The sequence below is a fragment of the Homalodisca vitripennis genome, unplaced genomic scaffold (assembly GCF_021130785.1).
Source record: "Homalodisca vitripennis isolate AUS2020 unplaced genomic scaffold, UT_GWSS_2.1 ScUCBcl_4091;HRSCAF=10035, whole genome shotgun sequence".
NCBI lineage: Eukaryota > Metazoa > Arthropoda > Insecta > Hemiptera > Cicadellidae > Homalodisca > Homalodisca vitripennis.
Genome location: NW_025780265.1, coordinates 30,594 through 51,827, shown reverse-complemented (window position 1 = coordinate 51,827; position 21,234 = coordinate 30,594). Strand labels below are relative to the sequence as shown.

Below are 21,234 nucleotides of genomic sequence, written 5' to 3'. Positions count from 1 at the left end.
CTTAAACTTAAGTTACAGGGTATCTTCAAACGATCCCAATAATGTTCTTTCCTACTTGTTAATTTACTTCATACCAGTTAGTTTGTTCTGTGTACAACGCGCAATATTGAGCAAAAAATAAAGGTTTGTATAAAAAGTACATTGTTATGAGATGTTAAATTGTAACATATTATCACGTGTAGCTTGGAACACAGGAACGCAGGAACATTTTAACAGGTTCTACCTATACTAATCATACAGTGTTTAATAGTTTAGTTTATACTCTATGGTATACAGTCTACAATCACAGACTGTCACAAATCCAAATCTATCAGCTGTTTCTAGTATAAACAGACAAGATGAAGTTGATGTTGACAGTTCAAGATCCACTACTTCTTTAATCTTTAGTTGTAGTTTGTGTGTTTATTCTTGATGATTGGTGTTTGAAAGAATTGTTGATAATTTGAGTCACGCTTATTGATAAGAAATGATTTTAATGGTTGTTCTAAAAAGCACAAGTTGCCATTTTCCTACGTAGTTTAATTTCCAGAACGTTTTCAAAGTTTATATTCTCTTCAGTTTTTGGAAATACCAGTGCTCCTTTAGACATATCATTAAGCAAGTTAATAAAAATGTGGTTTCTGGCCATAGTGTGTTAGTTAACAAAGAAGTCCTAGGGTTTTAAATTTGTGTACTTGATAACTCTCAAATCCATGGAAGGAAGGTCTGTTCTGTTGGCTACATTGCCATTTGAAATTAAATCCAACCCACGAAATATTTTACTTTCACCATCACTTAAACATTTATTGTTTTGCACAAATCAAACTGAGGTAGTTTTGTATAGTCTTTCAAAACAGTCTGATTATGGTCATGAAGGGGCTCATGCTATTTGGACAAATACATTTAAAGAGGTTGAAAGGTAAGTTTTTAATGCTTTTAAGAGAATTTTTAAAACAATTATTTTATTTTGTTTACTGTAAAATATTTTTTAACCCTAGAGTCCTAGAAGTGGCACATACCGCATATGCAGTGCATTAACACTCCAGTGCGTGCTCCTGGCATTTTTTGTTGATTAAACGTAAATGGTGAGGCAATTGGTTTTGAGCACTCATCTAACTTCCACCCTACACCCCCGGCATCAACCATTATAGAGACAACTTCCTCTCTATTTTCTATAGATTTATTTCTCGAGTACTGTAGTATTTGGAACTTTCATAAATATGTGTGTTTATAATGTTGAAGTCATGTAAACTGTGTATGAGAAAAAAAAGTTTATCAGCCTGCAATAAACAAGATTTTCTGCGGAAATTATAAGATTAAAGGTCGACCTGGCAAATCACGAATTTGACGTTATCAACGTATTCTGCTCATCCTCCTGAACAAAAAATATATATGGTTTTAGGGGGTGCAAATGACAAATAACATGATTTTAGAGGGTATATACATAAATAGTTAAGTTCTTAACAACGTTTTAATGTTCTGTTTGTGTGCTGTGTCTGGGTATCTGTAAATATTGGTAATTCTGAGTAATTACTTGGTCAACCTCAAACTTTTTCATATTTTACTACGGTCATAAGGATGTTCTCAGAAAGCAAGAAACATATAATTCAAGCCCCGCAAGGCCGTCCTACAGGCTGCCGAGCGATGAGAAGGTTCAAAGTCCACGTGATAACAGTGGCAAGCTTGCGGGAGACGCGCAGAAGGCCAGTTGTGACAGTACCGTTATGGCTAGTTGTTCCTCCGATAATCCTTTTTTATGTGACGGGTGTGAGAACACGTTACTTAGTTTCACGGTTTCAAGTGAAGATCAGGGAAAGTTAAAACGTTTTTTGTACGAACACAGCGTTTTGCAACGCACCAAAGTTTGCCCTCTAGAATTTGATATTTTACTGATAGGTACTATGTCGAGGGATGTTTTTCTTTCATTAACATCAGCGCGGGGCAGCACCGAAGGCTGAAGGCCGGAGGCACTCGTCTCAACTCGATAACAACTAATTAATTTGTAGCTCGAAATTTAAGAAAAACATTGTTCATTTGGATCAAAATTCTGCTCATTCAGTATTATTTTTCATTAGGTTTGCAAAGATGGCACCGCATCCGATGACGTCATCACGAGGTTGAATCATGATCACAAAAAGGTCACGTGATGCCCGATGTGGTTGTAGAACATGGAAATATTGCTCCACGCTTGAACAGTTGTTCCATTTTTTATGTTGTAGAACTTCGTTATTTCTCATTTCCACCCCATCAAACCTTGTATTGTTTTGTTCTGTAGGACGATTCTAATAAGTTAATAACGCGAAACTCGTATTTTGCCGCTCCGGCCGTTAATATTACAATTACCTTTTCTGCTTCGACTTCGATTCGTCTCTTCAGCTAAGGAGTTCGTTCGTAGAAGCAGCAGATATTCGCTACAACACGCACACCTTAGGACAGGATGTGGATGGTAAAAAGTAAACAGTAACATTATCTTGCCAAAGTATCGCATTTTGCAAATCAGACTGATGTTTATGACCCTTTTGGGATCCGAAAGCTCGTAGAGCCCGGTCACCCTTTTGGGATCTGACTTTTGTCTTTGATAAATTTCAGAAAGGCCAAAAATATTTAGAACAACTGCATTTATCTATCTATCTACCTTCAGCCATCTCTGGTGGTGTGCCACAATGATGGCGACAAATGAAAAACAAAACATCATTGATATAGTACTGATCAGTAAAATATAAAATAAACCAAAAAAACTGCAATCACTAATGCTTCAGAGCTACAATATATTACAACAGTTACCCACACACACACAAACAACAACAAACTTATCCAACCATATTATTCTACGTTATGGGCAATGGACATTACTATAGGAGTATACTATAAATTAAAATTCCTATTAATAAGAATAAGGAAACAACACTACATATTTTCTATCCGTTTTGACACAATAATAGAATAACACTTAAAAGAGCCCTCATGGCACTAACTTTTACATTGAATATATAGAAAAACATAACTCACAAGAACCACAAAAGGGAAATAACAATGTCTATTTATTTCAATGACTACGCAACCAAACGTAATTAATCAGAAAAAGCAACACCGAGGTGCCCATAAAAAGTTGTGCAATGGTAAGCAGGTCCGAAATACATAGGAAAAATTATTAATAAACTTCACCAAGGAGGAAGAAACTGTGGCAAAAATGATGAAAAACAGATGAAAAGTACTGAAAATCTCTTGAATTACTTTCAAATGCAGTTGGTAGACCTATTCTTCCCTCCCAAATTTTTTAATCTGGTTTAAATTTTTTAAACTGGTTTAAATTTTTTTTTAGCTAATGTGGCTTAACTAAACCTGGTCCAATAAATTTTATTAACCAATAACTATGTTAGACTATAAAATAATAATAATAATAATAATACAAGTTGCAGTACAAATGTTCTGTAGTTAAAGGCTATTTTTTTGTAATTTTTAACTTTCCCATAAATGATTTTTTAATAGTATATATATATATTTTAACATGTGATGTATTAAAATTTTTTGTATGTAACATTTGATTGTATAAAAAATGGTAAATATGAAATTTAACAGCTGGATTGTCAAAAGATGAGTTTTATGTTTTTTAACCTATTTCAAATCCTGGGGAGGTCCAATCAGACAGGAATAACAGCCAAAGTGACCCAGACAAGCCAGCAATTGTTAATACAGTAATTCTTTACAATTACTGTATCAACAATTTTCAATATTTGTAAATATTGGAATATATTACAAATTGACAGTTTTGAATTATATTTGAGACAAAACAGGTGTCACAAAAGACAAAATAACCGTAAAATGATGTAAATAGTTTAATCATATCTCCCTATCTACTTTTTTTGTTATAGGATATATTACTTCAAATTTTTTGTAATATTTAAATATGTTACAAGGTGAACATTTTAAATAATATTTCAGATAATTAAAGGCCTTTAAAAAGCAAAATAGGCTAACCTAAAAAACTATTTTAAAATTATCAAATGAACAAAGTAATTCTCTGTTCTTATCTATTACTTGTTATTATAACATACAGGTTGGTAGGTTCGTATGTATTTTGTAGATAGAAAAAAAGTCAAATTTAACCTTTACGAGTGCTTACATGATCTGATCTTGAATTTAGTTACTAATTCGGGGATGAATTTCTTTTTCCACTAGAAGTTTGGACAGGCCATCAAAGTCCGCCATGATGGTCAGGGCCATTCCTGATCGGTACTTTTCCATGCAAGATCGTCCTACATGTACATGATATGAGCTTGTGTAGAGCAATATTTCCTTATTACATGTATGTACATGTTATGTACATATGCACTGTGTGTCACTTGATCTTGTGGAAATCTTTTTTGGCCATTTCAATCTTTGGGTTTGTAAAATAATAATTATGAATTCAGAGTGCTTGGCTCATAAAAACGGCAGTATTTTTTATTACCACAACCTTCTGAGAGTAGAAAATAACATGGGGCGAACACAAGTGTCTCCTTTGTCCATCTGCACCCTGCTTCTTGCACTGATGGTGACGAATGAAAAACTTCCCTCAAGATAATACGTAGATTAACAGAAGAGAATTCTAGTTGGTCTGATCATAAATGTGTTAGGCCATTACTGTGCGCTGATTAACATAACTTGAGAAACTAATATTGTAAATTAACTTAACCATATGTTTTGACTAGAAATATAGTTCTAATTTAAATATTATGTAAACTGAATTATTTTTCGTTTTCACCCCCTAAAACTTTCATGATATGTATTGTTTTATTTAGGACGACAATTAATTGGCGTTATAAGTTAATAACATAAATCTCAAAAAAACCAACTGGTATGTCTTAGAATTTAAATTTTGCATGAAACTTATAGCCTAACCTAGATAGACAAGAATAAGTTAAATAATAGTTAAGTAATTCAAGAGAAACTTATATTAGCCAGGATCAATCCACTATTCAAAAACGTATTGTGCCCTGAACAGCATGGATTCACTTTGGGAAGATCGACGGTTAGTAACCTTGTGATTATCCAAGAGGAAATCGTTGGAGCTTTTGCGGATAGAAGTCAGCTTGACGTTGTCTATATCGATTTCTCCAAGGCCTTTGACAGGGTGAGCCACAAGCATCTGGTTGCCAAATTGGAGGCCTATGGAGTGATTTGGCCCCTTGTTGAGATGGTTTCGCCAGCTACCTGTGTGGGTCGGTAGGCTGATGGTCAAGTATCTCGGTTCACTTTCTCGTGAGTTTATTGCAGCATCAGGAGTGCCTCAGGGGTCACACCTGGGACCTTTGCTTTTTGTATTGTTCATCAACGACATTGGCAAGAAGATGAAGACAAAACACCTACTGTTTGCCGACGATGTCAAGATCTTCCATCACATCAGAGCCCAGAGTGATTGCGCGGATCTCCAGAGAGATCTGACGGCTGTCGAGGAATGGTGTCAGCAAAACAGCATGAAGATAAACATCGACAAATGTTCAGTCGTTACTTATTACAAAATAAAGAACCCGATTAACCATGACTATTACTTGGCGGGGAAAAGTATTGGTTCGTCGTGCTGACGTCAGGGACCTTGGGGTGGTTTTTAACCCACGATTTAAGATCAACACACCATGTTAATGACATTTGTCTGAGGGCTTCAAGATCGCTGGGGCTGTTGAGTCGAACCTCCAGATTTATGACTGACTTGCGGACTTTGAAGGTGTTGTATTGTGTGCCAACGTCAGACCCAACCTTGAGTACTGTAGCGTGGTGTGGACACCCAACCAAGTGGGCCTCGTGAAGCAGATGGAGAACGTCCAAAACAGATTCCTGCGGCTTTGTTGGGTGTCGAATGGGTTTTCCCTTTAGGCTTGTCCCCCTTAACGAAATAAAAGGGCTGCTGGGTCTTCACTCCCTTCAGTGCAGGAGGAACTCTCAGGATGCACTGTTCCTATACGGGGTCATAACAGGACTGGTGGATTGTCCAGCCATCCTTGGCCACATAGGATTACGCTGCTTCAGTGGAACTAGGTCTAGGGGACTTATTCGAGAGAAGAAGTCTGAGCAGTAATTACGAATGCCACAGCACGATGAACAGAGTCCAAATCCTAGGAAAATAAAATCGCTCCGCACTTGGACTTTTTTACGGCGACCAGAGGTTCATTCAGAAAAGGACCTCAATAATGTTCTATGTGATGAAAACATGCCTTTTTGACCTAACAGAAGTTAACACACACACACACACACACACACACACACACACACACACACACACACACACCCGTGATCTGTGACCTGATACCTGATACCTTACTATTGTTATATTATTTTAGGATTATTTATTGGGGTTAACGTTAATATTTAAGTTGTTGTCTTATCTAATGTTTACGCTTACATGTAATTATTGTTATGTTATATTATATATATATTATAGTTATTGTTTATTGTATTATTTATTTATATATTGTTATATTATCATGTTATTATTGTTGTTATTCTTATTGTTTCACATTCATTTGCTGTTAAATAAATTGTAATAGTAACTGATTGGTTGTGACAAAACTTATAAAATTATTGAATATATTATTGGTCTATTATGACCAGTTGATTATATGCTTGAGCATTTTGTCAGAACCGGAGTTTTCTAGTAAATCGGTGATCATTTTTGCGCATAGAGTTCAGATCAATATATATTAATATCAATGTATTTAATTTCTTATTGTAAATCGTAGCCTGGTAAGTTTTTTACATTTATTATTTGTAATGTTTAAGTTATTTAGATTATGATATGGAAATTGTATAATGGATTTGCCGTTGGAAGTGAAGTGAAATAAATAAGTGAAAATAAATAAATAAATAAATAAAAGAGATTTTCAGTACTTTTCATCAAATTTGCCACAGTTTCTTCCTCCTTGGTGGTTTATTAATAATTTTTCCTTTGTATTTCGGATCTGCTTACCATTGCACAACTTTTTATGGTCATCTCGGTGTTGCTTTTCCTGATTAATTACGTTTGGTTGCGTAGTCATTGAAATAAATAGACATTGTTATTTCCCTTTTGTGGTTCTTGTGAGTTATGTTTTTCTATATATTCAATGTAAAAGTTAGTGCCATGAGTGCTCTTAAAAGTGTTATTCTATTATTGTGTCAAAACGGATAGAAAATATGTAGTGTTGTTTCCTTATTCTTATTAATAGGAATTTAAATTTATAGTATACTCCTATAGTAGTGTCCATTGCCCATAACGTAGAATAATATGGTTGGATAAGTTTGCTGTTGTTTGTGTGTGTGTGTGTGTGTGTGTGTGTGTGTGTGTGTGTGGATCACTGTTGTAATATTTGTAGCTCTGAAGTGATTGAAGTTTTTTGGTATTTTATATTTTACTGATCAGTACCATAGAATTTGGCTGAGCGTCATTTCAGCTTCACACTCAGTAGTCTGACCAATTTCACTTTTGTCTGCACATGTAAAAATGTCTTTTCTGTTATTTGTCAATCTGTGTGCAAGACATCTCAAGAATAAAATGAGCCATAGATTTGAAATTTTTCAGCAATCTTAGCAAAGCTTGGTAGGTTGGTGTCACGTACTCCTACCTTGTCTTTAAGCCAGATTCAATACTTACACAATAAACATTGGTAAATGACATGATAATGATTGTTGCAACAAATTAATTACCTTGTTTTGACATTGATTAAAAATTATATTATCATTGTTGCATTTTAGCCATGCTTTGGAAAGAACCATGAAATAGGCTGAATGGTAGTCATGTAGTCTGAGTAATAGGATTAGCTAATTTGGTAAGACATTTTCTGGTAAATGGATTTCTTAGGCTTAAGAATCACATCTTAAATCTTCCACCAACATTTAACATTAACAGAATAGTCTAAACATGTTTAAATTGTACTGTATGAATATTTCTATAGATTCTATTATGGTTTTAATTTTGAAATATTTATATTCAGTGTTTTGTATTTGCAGTGCATTATTCTCTGATGACGGAAAATGGCTTGCTCTTCTAACAAGATCACAATCTAAGATAATAATTGTCTATAAAATAACTGATCAAAATGTTTTTCAAGAAAAAGAGTTATTCATTGGAGATACAGTTCAATCTTTATACTCAGATGTAAAAATTGAAAATGTTTGTGGTAAGTATAGCAATATAGAATAAAATGTAAAAAAGGAATACTTTCTTAATGACTAACAAACATGTCAAAACAGCTGACATCTATCAACTGAAAAGATGTTTTTGCTTCCGGTTCCGGCTTGTGCAAGCACACCTTTAAAGTGGTTGTGCTCACTTATGTGATGACGGATTTGGTTGAAAACATACCATTGCAACTGTAATAAAAATTGCAAAAAAAAAATAGTTTTTATCTTGTAAATTTGTTATAACAATACTATATATTTTCTTATTTGACTTTTAAAACCTTCAACAGTTTTTGCCACTTTTTAAATATTTAAGTAGATCACACGATTATTTTCAAAATTGTCCTCTTATTTATCATTACGTATGTGTAAAGTTTGGTATCTGTACTTGTGCTGGTTTTAGAGTTGCTAATTTTTTTTTATAAACAATACAGAATAGCGGCCAGCAGCTAAACGACACATTTTTGTACCTACATTTTTTGTTTGAAATGATAAGCACTATCAGGTACTGAAATTTGTAACACTCGTGAACTCTGTATACACACACACACACATACAAAGCTCAAGAACGAATAGATTAGTTTGGCTGTAAATCTTGTCTTTTGTAAATATTTATTGAAATCCAAGGAAAGTTTTTTGACTACACTATTTTAGCGTAAAGTTACTATATTATTACTCAACTTCTCCATATGGGGCTGTGTCCCCACAAACATGTTGTTATATACATTTTTATTAGAGATTTATATAACTTTTAGTATCAGTTTTGCATGTTTTTCCTTGTATTTTATTTACTGTGCTTGATAAAAGAAAATTATTTTGCGTTAATATTTTTCAGATGCATCAGCGGTTACTTCGGAATCAAGGACTTTGGTTTATCTCAATAAAAACCAAGTAGTTGTATGCAGTTTAGCATTTTTGTGTAGTTATCAATTGACATCTCTCACTGAAGATCTACATAACTACTTTGTCAATCTTCCATCTGATATTAAATGTTTCAACTCAAGTTTACGTCACATCTACTGTCTTAATCATGTTGGCATTATATGTATCCTTTTACCACAGATTAATGTTGTATTAGCTATTGGTAATAAATCAATGGTGTAAATGTATTAATAATAGAGATGAGTTTTTCACACACAAAAAAATGAAAAGGCATAAGTTATATATTTATTAGGTGCATCTTATTATTTATTAGTTATTAATTTATTCATGCCATCATAGAGTAAATAGTAAATCCTAAACTTAGAACATTATGGTATCGAAGATATCGTTATTCCGTTTGCTGTCCATCATTAGTATCAGTTGTGTTCACTAGTCAAGAGTAAATAATTTATGTTTTGTTCAAGTTAGTCTAGGTCCATGATATTCTGTCCATTTTATTACTTGTTTTAGGTACCCATTAATAACATAAACAATTCACTTGGCTTACTCTGACCGTAAATCGGAAAGTCATTAGCGTATAAGTGAAACTAATAAAAGTAAAGTAAAGATGTCTTATTTTACCAGGCGAAGTTAGGGCTAAAAAAAGCCTTCTCTAACACTTAACACATTAGGCAGTGCAACTGAGAAACTAAATAGAGATTTTAAAATTTTAACTAAATGGGCACATGATAAAAAACTTATTATAAACGGACAGAAGACAGCCATGATGCATTTTTGCCCCCAGAACATGTCAGCCAATGAAGAAATTATTGTTAAGTTACATGGTTGTGACTGTCTACATAAATCTAATATTAACATTAATTGTGACTGTGATAATATAAGGCTAGTGGATAAATTCAAATCCTTGGGACTGACTGACTCTAGACAGGAAAATGATATTTAATGAACACATTTATGATCTTCATAAAAGGTTGAATCCTTGTGTTGCTGGCTATATGTATGTTGAGTGATAAAGTTACCAATAATAAGGTAAAGATGGTTGCATATAAATCGCTGGTGGAATCCAACATTAGATATGGTATTGGTATTTGGGGTGCAGCTGCTACATCCCATTTAAACATTATAAAGAAATTTGCAAAATAGGTGTTTGATAAGACTATTTGGAAACAATGAAATGGTTTTAAAACTTTAATGAATCCCAAACAGTTTATATACATACAGAAATATTATGGATAATTTTAATAAAAATGAACACAAAACAAAAAGAAACAAGGATTTTCAACACACGACTCTCCACAAAATATTCTATACCGAGAATGGCCACAAAGTTTGGTGAGAGGTTACCCGAGTTTTTATATTCCATATTATTTTTAACTTACTTCCAGATGAAATTGAAAGCTTGAGAAACTTCTGGGTTTTTTAGAGAGGCAGTGCAGAGATGGATTACTATAGCACACATTGAGCTGACTACTTAGCATGAACTACATCTAGCTAGACTAACATCTAAACACACACACATGCACAGACAAATGAAGTGAATGAGTGGGTAAATTTTCGTTACTTCTGTGATCAACCAGATTTCTGTTTAAAACTAGGATGTAAATAATGTTAAATATTTATTGTTATTGTTGTTGTTTGATGGTTCATGTTATTTATTGATATTTTTGTTATTGTTGTTGAATGTTTAGAGATTTGTTGCTTATATTTAACTATTTATAGAATGTTATTTGTTGATGGGCAATATTTTATATATTTTGTTTATATATCCAGTTATATAATTTATTATCTATTTATACTCCGAATAATGTATGTATTATCCCCTTAATGCTATATAAAAATGCCAATATTTAAAAATCTGGAGTTATCTGGAGTTTATAGAAGCACCACAGCCACACAAAGGAAACAATATAACATTTTCTTGAAAAAGCATGAACTATAAACTGATCAAAACAAATAATTAATGAAAACTGTAATTTTGTATCTCGCTTTTTTTTTAAGTTTCATTATGGACCACACCGATAAGTCATGTTGACTTGGTGGGGGCCATGATTATGTAAAATTATGTGTTACAAAATAAAATAAATAAATAAAAACAATAGCAGTCGTGGGACTGCCGATAGAAGTGAAAACGGAAACTATTAATTAAGTTGAGAGTAATTAACAATACGTTATAGTAGCAGTACATCTGTAATTGTAAATGTGACGGTTTTTAATTTTCCAATTTTAAAATCCACGAAAAAATATTATCAAATAACTAGAAATCTATTTTACCACGCTAGTAAGATAAATCTTATACCGTAATAATACTCATTTCATGATAAAGAGGTTAAATATTAAAAACATAATTAAAATGAATAATGCTAAATTTTAAATACAAATATTCGTACAAATATTAAAAATTGTTTAAAAAATATATTCGTTGTTTTCATTATTCATTTATAAATGGAGTAAACACCGATGAACAACAGTGAGTTGAACACCGTTGTAAATAATACAGTTATTGCTACGTGATAAAGTATATAATTGCAATAAGAATTAAACCCACAATATTTTTTAAAACTAATAAATTAGTTAAATTAACTTGGTTTCTTTCGTAAAGGTATTTTTATTGCACAATAAACTAATTTATTGAGTTAATATGGTATCAGTGAGCCAATGCGCCAACTACAGTTCCGGCAGAAACGTTCACTCATCACTTCATACACTACTACAGGCTAAACTAAACTTCCAATAAAAAAATGATAAATTACAAAAAAAATATTCATCTATTTTCACACAACTTTCTCGCTGACAAATTTTGTCTGACCAAAAAATAAAAAAAAATCCTCGCTTACTACTTTTTTCTTGTCATTGTAAAACGCTATGTAAAATGTAAACAATAATCAAAATTATTTCGAAATTTTTTTAATATTTAAAAATGTAACCAATAGATTGCCAATATTAAGAGCTTTAATTTGACGCATCTTACAGAATTGTAACGACATTGGCTTCACTTTTAAATCGCGAGAGGAAGCCGTAAAGGTCACTGATTTTCGCAGTCTGTTTTCATACTCCGCCGGGGACAGTTTTAACACAGCGAGACTGACTTTTTTCATGCAGGTTAGTAGTCCGCGGCCAAGTCTACGGTTTAAAAAACACAGCGAGACTGACTTTTTCATGCAGGTTAGTATCATTAGCATGTCGGTGACGCGAACCGAGGATTTTACCCTCTACCAAAACGCTCAACGCGCCTAAAGAAGTTTTCACTTCAAAAAACCTGGGGACCAACGGCTTAAAGGTGACTTCCGAACCACCATCAACGGCTGGGCAGGCAGGCTACTTGCAAAGACAGGTTTGCTCAGCGGTCATCCAGGCACGCAGCAGCCATGCTCGACGTTGCTTGAACTGGTTATCTTGCGATAACCATTGTACCCGTTATACTGTGCCATTAGCATTGGTAAAAGTCAATACAGTACTTAGCTTGTTGGCACATAAACAAATAGAAATGGTTCAAGTATTGATTTTTGTGTTACACAACAAAGAAAAATTTTCCAATAAGATTTCAAACAAAAGTAACTGAATGTAGAATCTTGGAGCATTGGAAAAACGGTTAATTGTAGTATCACTAGATAAAGGAATACAACATTTTACAAAATATAATTTTTTATTTTGTGCAAGGCCTTTCTGAATCAAAAATTCCATCATCAGGCACTTCACAAAAAAAGAAAGATATATATATATATATATATATATATATATATATATATATTGGAAAATGTTGTATTCCTTTATCTAGTGATACTACAATTAAAAGTAACTGATTCAAAAATTTCTCAAGTTCTTTAATTTGGCTAATAACAGAGTGGGGTCAGCTGAAAATCAAACACAACCAAAGTAGTGTACTGTCTTTTATTTATGGCTAAGTGAATATGATCTGTTATGATATCACCAGTAGCCAGATTGATACATGTTGAGAATATTATGAGACTGTTGGAATTAACTTGACAGTGCACTATTCTCTCTAGTCTTTTAGGGAGGGCAGGAAGAATGCTTATTGATATGTAGTCCTGTGGAAGTGAAGAGTGAAGGAAAGTGAAGTGAAGAGGTCTTGTTTAAAGATTGGACAAGGGCTAATTTCTATTTGTAAGGAAAATATCTGACCGACAGATTAAAGATGGTTGTAAGTGTAAGAAGAATACACCGTTTACAAGAATACAAGACCGTTCTGTGATATGGGACTACTAAATTTGCGTAGCGTTTCTTTCGTTTTGTTGATGCTGACTTAAAACATACTCATTCAAAACCATTTAAATGTTAATTGGGGACAAGGATGGCTGCTTACCAAAACCAACTTTTTTCACATTACGCCACAGATAATTTGAAATGGTTTCCTATCAGTAAATAACAGATTAACTAGAGGCCATGTGAGTAGACATGAGTTTTATCAGTTGACTTTATTTTGTTTTAAAAAGTAGAATCATAGAATTGTTATATTTGTAAATAAGCACAAGAGTGAAATTATACCCTAATTTAAGCAATTATAAACCAAGCAAGTTTTTTTTGATAAGAGTTTTTAAATTTTATTCTGTTAAATGTGATGAGTAACATTTTAGATAACTTTAATGTCTCAGTGAAATTACTATAATTGTTTTTCTACTAAACTTGAATGATAAGATATAAAAACAATCATTAAATAAACATAACCTTTAAACTTAATAACAAAATAATACTATCGTTTTCCCAAGCCTAAAAATAAAACTCTTCTCTCTAACGATAAAAGTTTTCAGCTCGTTTTGACAATTTTTGGAAGTAGTCTGGTAAATTTAAAACAGGGATTTTCCAATAGAAACATGTGCAAATTATTTAAAAGACATAGTCTAGGAGCCGAGTGCCACTTGGTACCCATAAAAAAAGTTTGTTTACCGCAGTTGTGTAATGGTTAGAGATAGAAAAGAACTTTAGGTGTGAAAGTTGTTCAGTTTTGTATGACCTTCAATTTGAAATGGTGGACACCCTCCTTAACATTTGAAGTTTTTGGGTTATGGGCATTTGTGTATTTAAAAAATGAAATTTTACAGTGATAAAAAAATTTGAAAAATACGGTCTTGCTTAATATCATATGAAAGTGTCATAAAATATTGAAAAAAAATTTATTTGGTTTAGGTTCATACCACAGAAGTGGCAATAAAAAACAAAAACAAACACTATTTTATATACTAGTTGGTATTAGTTATGATTCTTCATCAATAAATCTGTATTCATAATCACCCGTAACTAGGATAAGTCTATAGTTTGGTATGAAGTGTGAGAGTTTTGAAAATCTGTCACATGCCCAACTATTGGAGGTGTATAGAAAAATTGTAGAAGCAGAACATTCTCACAAGATAAACCAATATCAAGAAACATGAATTACAGGCCTTGCAGAATATTCCTACGTTAATGCATACAACATTTTAAATTTTAGAATGGTTTTTTATACAAACAGAAACAACTCAACAATTTTTATTCAATCAAGCATTTCTGTAAATTGAGTAGTGCAAAAGCAAATACCTTGCTATCAGAAATACTCAGCTTTAACCATTGATCCATATACAGCAATAATCTAAAACTTTTGTAATCAAACAGTACTCATCTTGTGTATGAGCTTCATCAGTGAGTAATCCCACATTGATATAAGCAGCCTCAGGGATATGTGTGGTATCCGGCAGGCTAGAGGGAAACTGACTGCAGCACACAAATGATAATATAATACTGCATTGTAAAAAAGTTCTGAATTCATTAATATTCAGTTTTCTAAGTATTATTTTAACTAGAAATCTAATCAAAATTTCAATATTTTAAAACTAAATATTGTAAAAAAATAAACTCAATAATTTTGAAGCATTAATGACTATAATGTTTGTAGTTGCATTCACGGAACAAATAACTAAAGGATTATAAATTATTTACAAAAACCTTATTGTAATATATATATACTTCTTATGAAAGACTCAGAAATTAGAATATGCACCAAAATAAACAGTAACGAAACTGAATCAGCTCTAGTTGTCTTCTCAATTATCTTTGTCAACTATTAATTGTTGCAGTGTTTTTGTGTTTATTATTTATTTCTTATTTGATGTTAGCTTTTGCTGACATGGTGCTAACTACTACATAGAAAGCTTTTATTATTGAGCATCATTTTTGCTTGGGATTTGTGGGTGGGCCAAGTAGGTCACAAATTGCATGGTTATGAAGTATTATCAGTGTTTTGAGAAAAATGTTCACAAAAACCAGCCTAGTATGCTGTGATTATTAAGTTGGTCAAAAATTTCAAAGGTCAGGTATTGTTTTAACTCAGAGAAAGGGCTGTTCAGGTCGTCTAACTAATGTCTGTACAAATGAAAACTACAGAAGAAATGTTCAGTAAGTGTTACAGTCACAGAAAAGAAACTTAAACTGAACATCTTTGAATCTAAATATAAGTAATACGTTGTTGAGTAGAATGTTCAAAACATTGGTGGTTTTCCCTAGAAGATATGAACTAAACTGATCGAAACATTGAGAGGCCAGTCCTGCGCTTTAATGTTAGCAAAGTGCTATGGAGAAACTGAGTTTCTGAGAAATGTATGGTTTTCATATGAATATCATATGCACCTTAATGGTTTCATAAACAAGCAGACAATACAAATTCTTGTGTTTGAACACCCTGACAATGTTGTATAGAGACTGTAGCACAGTAAATGGGTAACCATTTGGTGTGCTGTATTAGGGAGATACATAATTATATACAATATATAGTGTTGTCATCTGAATGCTTGTCAATTTGTATTGCAAATGTGAATTAGGTTAAGAGACGTATTATCTTTTAAAAGGATAATGTAAACATAATTTGTAATGGAATGTTTAGATAAGTTTTATGTTTACTGGATACATTTTTTAATAAACAAAATAATTTAAAAAGCTTATAAAATAAAATAAAATTGATAAGCTATTGATTGCTATTTACTTATATACAAAAACGAGTTATGGAATAGTAATATAATGAAAAGATGAAATTATATTGTGAATTTAGTAATTTCTCAGGGAGGTTTCAAATTTAAGAATTATTAAATAATTAATTAATTAATTATTAATTGTTATTTCATCGGTTTCAATTTCCAATAAAATTGTATTTTTTTCTGTTTGATGAATGAGTAAACAACAGAGTTTTAATTAATTTTAATATCAATATTTAAACATATCTTTTCAGTATAAATTGAGTTATTATAGTATAATTTTGTTACTATTCAACTACTACAATATAAATTAATAAAATAAATTGTTCACAAAAGTGAATAAGCATGATTTGACTTTTATTTTAATGTCAGAATAAGTTATTTTAGTTATACAGTTGACGTCCTCTTAATGACTTCAAATCAACCATCCATCAGCTTAACCACTGCTTTTCCAGGAAGTTAGTTACATGTATTTTCAGCTGCATTTATTGCAATAATAATGAACAAGTTAAAAAGTCAATATTTCTACTGTTTTGGCTCTGAGTTATCTCTTGTGTAGTACAATAATTGTTTACTGCATTATTTATAGTTTTTGTGAGTCTACTATATTGTATTTTGACAATTAATTGATACAGTGAGCGAATTGAAATGTAATGAGGTAAATATGATACATACTTTCATATGTTCGCTGCCAAAGTGTACAGTGGTGGTGACACTCGTATTATCAGACATTGAGTTTATGCATGGTATCGTAACTTATAACATTAGACTCAATTTGGGGATCGTATATAATTTATTTTCGTATTAACCATCTTTTTCCTTATCCGACCAAGCTTCAATGCCGTAAGTGGTCGGTTAAGAGGTTGTCAACTGTATTTAAATTGCCAATACTTTTTCCTATAGAAAATAGATATGTATAATATTGAAAATGGCATCCTGGAAGGTGTTTATGACATGTATATGGCAGTACCAAGAAGTGTGAACTTCAGTAAAATGAGTATCAATGTGACAGACAATCAAGTGTGCCTGTTGGGAGATAGCAATGATGTTTACATCATAGATATTTCTGCTGCCATAGCACTGTCTGAATGTGTGTATCAACCGCAGACAAGGTATGTAATTATTAATATCTTTGTATTGAAGTATATTGCATGACAGGTGAAATTAGGCCCTCTCTGTATTTAACCTGTGTCAATAAATATAAGTACAAAGTTGTTTGTAACTAAATGATAATTTATCCCAAAAACATTTAGATAGATAAAAATTGTTTTTTAAAAACTACAAAATAAAACTAAAAGTATTGTAACTTTTTAGAAACATGAAGTTTTGAATTGTTAAAACTCAAACTAACATTAATTAATTTGTAAATATAAAAATTATCGAAAATGTCTTGCATTTGCTTTGTAATGTCAATATCTACTTTCAATACTCCAAGAAAATAACGCAATGTTATGAGTTATATAACAAAAAGTTAAAAAATGTGTAAAAACAAAAAATGAAATGGAAAAATAAAGAAAAACCTTAATTATGTACTGTAATTATGCTTAAAAACTATACAAAGAGAAAACTTTTACTAAGGAACAAACAAGAATCACCTAATGTTGATTACCTTGTGTTAACTTTCTACACTCCCACCTTAATCCTAGGAAGCTAGTATATCAGTATTTGTTTTAAATTATTTTGTATACCTTTTTCCGTTACTCCATTTAGTGAAGTTTTTCTGATTTCCTGTTGTTTTCTTATCTTTACCAATTAAAGTACTTTTTTAAGGCAAAGACTACTTTTATTGAACCGGAAAAGTCAAATGCATGAAAGATAATTAATGTTAAATGTAATAACAACAAATGCATGTTTTAATTGTATTAACATAGTGTATAATAATTCAGAACAGTTCAACAGTAATTGTAATGTGGATAAGACTTAATAAGATACTTAAAATTTGGAATGCAGCAACTGACAATAGCTTTTTTAAAACTGTAAAACTCTTATTGTTTTTAAAAGCTGTTTATGAGATTTATAAAGTTTACATTAATACAAGAAATAAATGTGTTTTTTTGAACTAGATATTATCTGTTGAACATGATTTTATTCCTAATTTAAAATTCAACAATAAATCCACCAATGTAATGTTGTGAATAAATTGTATCTTTGATATTGTATATATGGTTACATTTTTGCATATACATTTAAACCATTTTCCCATTTATCAAATATTTTTAAATGTTTGTTCTGTGCAGTGCTCTTGGAAGCAGTGAAAGTGTCTCATCATTCAAGACTTCAGTCAGTAAAATGTCCACCTACTCCAGGTAAACACTCTCAGATAGAGTTGTCTAGAGATTCAAGAATGTTTGGATATAAGCAAATAATTAAATTAAAGTATGGAAAAATAAAACTATTCATAGTAACATTGAAACCAACTCTACTTTTCAAATAAATGTTTTTATTTAAGCCATTCCGCTCTACACATGGCTGGATGTTTGCTAGCTGTGTTACAAAATATGGGACCATTCTCACTGCAGGACTACGGTCATGTGCCATACCTATACTGGCCACTTGTGGCTACCAGTCATTCATTGAGCAATCTTTTGAAAAAGTGACAGACACGTTTCAAGTTGCACATGCGCATAGCGAGTCAGGTGGCCATGTGAAACCCCAACTGCAAGAACCAGTACTTAAAATGCAAATTCAAAGTTAAAATTGTTTTACTGATGAAGACGTTATATGTAACTTATAACTATCATAAGGATTATTTGTTTTGACGCCAAAACGTCCATTTGAAATCTTCACTACCAAAGTTTAACAACAAAAGTCGGAACGCTATCAAAATTCTGATAAATTAAAAAATTTATTAAACCAGCTTCAATTTTCATGTAACACTTCTTCTGATAACACTAAATTCAAGAAAGCATTAAAATTATTTTCAATGTCCTGTTGTGTTTCAATGTGTCCAATGTGTTTCAATGTCCAATTGAGTCCTGTAGGCCTAATTGTGGCAAATCAATAAAAAGATTATTTATTTATGGGAAAATTAAAGATTGCGTACATAAATAAATATTGGAATTTCAATATACAGAGAAATTTAAACAAATTGGAAATCAAGCAATATTGTCGGCTAGGATATAGGGCAGAATACTACTTAAAACGCATCACCTTATTGAAGAATTTGATGGTCAAATATGATGAAGTGGATATTGTTACCATCACGACGGTACATTACGATGAACATATTCGAGATGCCAACTAATTACAAAACTTTAGGACAATCCAAACTCGTAAACAACTTTTGGGACATGAGGATATGGAGGAAGCAAATTTTTCCTTCACCCACCCTAGAATACCTCAGTATTCATCATTGTTTTTCCATAAATACAATAAAAAGTTTCTGTAAAATCTTCTGCAATTGATGTTAAACTACGAAGGTAACTCAAAATAATTCCTTTATTTTCGCACATATTGTCTGAAACTGACATTAAACTATGAGGCTCGATCTAATTACCATCCATCCCCAAATTTACATCCCTGTTCCAATAAACCACCACCTATGAACATCTACCACGGTCATATTACCTCCCAAACTACCAACACAACTACCAAAACCCGCCTAACTGAAGACATTTTTGGTCATTAGTGTGTTAAGATAATATGATTTATGTAATTGATTTATATTTAAAATAATGTAATTTTGTGGTAGGGTAAGGAAGAGAGGGAGAAAAAGAAAGTCAAATGGCCATTTGTGTGCAATTGTGTGTTATATTTTTGCAGGGCAGATTCTTTAAGGAGAGAAGGTGTATCAAGTAAAAAAATCACTTCCATCGCCAACGCTACTTCAGCCAGCACAAATTGGTTTTCATATTTAGAGAAATTGACTAAGAGAAGAAGAAATGATTCAGGTCTGTAACTTGCACAATCTGTGGTTCTTTTCAAGAAATACAAGTACAAAAGTTGTACTTAGTTAATTTTAAGCTTGTCAAAAAGTAATTTAACACACATAGTTTTATATGTCTAGGCACTTACTTATAATAAACCAACAACAATTTATAATCAAGTATATTTTAATGTTGAGCTCAAAATATTTATAGTCATCAACACAAAGTATCTAGTCTGATGGCAATCGCCTCAAACTCAATGTGGGCAAGTGCAATGTGCTTTATCTTGCTCCAAAAAACAAGAAACAAGAAAGGTTGTTTCCTTTCTTGAAGTTGCTGGTCCCTTGCCAATATATATCGTATGGGGGACAAAGGCAGCTATCCATAAATAAATAAATTAACAATTACAATTATTAAAAAGTACGTAAGAACAAAGTTCTTGAGTCATAAATTAAAAATAATATTAAGATCTCCCGTCACAAAGCTAAATCCAAATTACTGAGCCAGTATAGAGACCCATCCTCTAAACCACTCAGACCAGCCAGACCACCAGAAAACAATCGCAAAGGGCAGTCGTTTACAATGTGCTCCATTGTCTGAGAGTTTGCGCCGCAATCACCCGCTGCTTTCGTAGGATCGGATATCAAGAACTTGTTCCGTCCATCGAATGATTCCCAGGATGACGCCCAGTTAGCATTAGGCGTAAAGTTCTCCTCTATCAACTGGGATGCTGTTCGTAGTGATGGCTTGCGTGATTTGAGCCGGCTATCTTGCTGAGGAAGGTCGCGTGTAATGGGCAATTCGGGATTGGACACGATCTTATTGAACTCTCTCAGAAGAGCCTCTTTGCGTCTAATCTCAGGTGGTGCTATATTGCTCAGCACTGGGAGCCAAGGTGTTGGTGTTGCCATGAGAGTTCCAATAATTGTCCTCATGGCCCTATTAAGAACGACATCGACCTCTCGCACATGTGCACTATTAAGCCACACAGGAGCACAATATTCAGCAGCGGAGTACACAAGGGACAAAGAAGTGGTACGCAGTACTTTTGCGTTGGCTCCCCAAGTTGATCCAGCAAGATGCTGTACTATATTAGCCCTTGTTTTCAGCTTTGCTGCTGTCTTTTGAAGGTGACTTTTAAAAGTGAGAGATTGGTCTAAGGTAACTCCCAGATACTGCGGATGTTCATTATGTTTCAATTTGACACCATCAAGAGTTACATTTAACTTGTAGTTCGCCAGTCTGTTATTTAGGTGGAAACATGATACTTCAGTTTTAGTAGGATTTGGATTTAGCTTCCAGGCTCTAAAATAATCTGTGAGGACTGAAAGATCATCAGTGAGTGCCTGTTCTGTTTTCTTTATGTCATTATGTTGGTAGGCTAAGGCAATATCATCCGCATAAATAAACTTTCTGGA

General features: G+C 32.5%; 1 protein-coding gene across 1 annotated transcript in view; it reads left to right on the top strand.

Annotated features, from left to right (window-relative positions):
• Positions 1-332: 332 nt before the first annotated feature.
• LOC124372830 overlaps positions 333-21,234 on the top strand; it is a gene marked incomplete at its 3' end in the record, with an annotated part of 50,193 nt that continues 29,291 nt past the window's right edge. The window contains exons 1-6 of the mRNA XM_046831235.1: positions 333-898; positions 7,942-8,111; positions 8,948-9,157; positions 16,861-17,062; positions 18,188-18,256; positions 19,713-19,840. Of these exons, the coding sequence (XP_046687191.1) occupies positions 693-898; positions 7,942-8,111; positions 8,948-9,157; positions 16,861-17,062; positions 18,188-18,256; positions 19,713-19,840 (985 nt within the window). The remainder of the gene's footprint in view (positions 899-7,941; positions 8,112-8,947; positions 9,158-16,860; positions 17,063-18,187; positions 18,257-19,712; positions 19,841-21,234) is intronic.